Raw genomic sequence first — 302 nt, forward strand, 5'->3', positions numbered from 1 at the left:
CGTACTCTGGCTCATTCGCAGACGTGTGGCTGGGCATCTACGACCAGGAATGGCTCAACGGCAGCCGCGTGGCCAGGGCGCTGTGGGCCAAGGGGAACCCCGACGGCCCGCCACAGGACTGCGGGAGGAAGTACTATTCGGTCCTCGCGGATGCCAAATGCAGCGAGAACTGGTATTTCCTGTGTGAGATTAAGTGAACAAATATATGATTGCTTTTACATGATTATATCCTTATGGCTGTTATATATGTTTCATATTTCATTCCCTTCGTAAATTCATTACCAGCTATGCAGCACAAACAA

General features: G+C 50.0%; 1 protein-coding gene across 1 annotated transcript in view; it reads left to right on the plus strand.

The window, feature by feature from the left end:
• The window catches only part of LOC119594855, a 4,874-nt gene extending 4,620 nt beyond the window's left edge, over nt 1–254 (plus strand). The window contains exon 3 of the mRNA XM_037943935.1: nt 22–254. Coding sequence (XP_037799863.1) covers nt 22–197 — 176 coding nt within the window. The 3' untranslated portion in view covers nt 198–254. The remainder of the gene's footprint in view (nt 1–21) is intronic.
• Nucleotides 255–302: the final 48 nt, after the last annotated feature.

Source organism: Penaeus monodon, chromosome 34 (assembly GCF_015228065.2).
Source record: "Penaeus monodon isolate SGIC_2016 chromosome 34, NSTDA_Pmon_1, whole genome shotgun sequence".
Lineage (NCBI taxonomy): Eukaryota > Metazoa > Arthropoda > Malacostraca > Decapoda > Penaeidae > Penaeus > Penaeus monodon.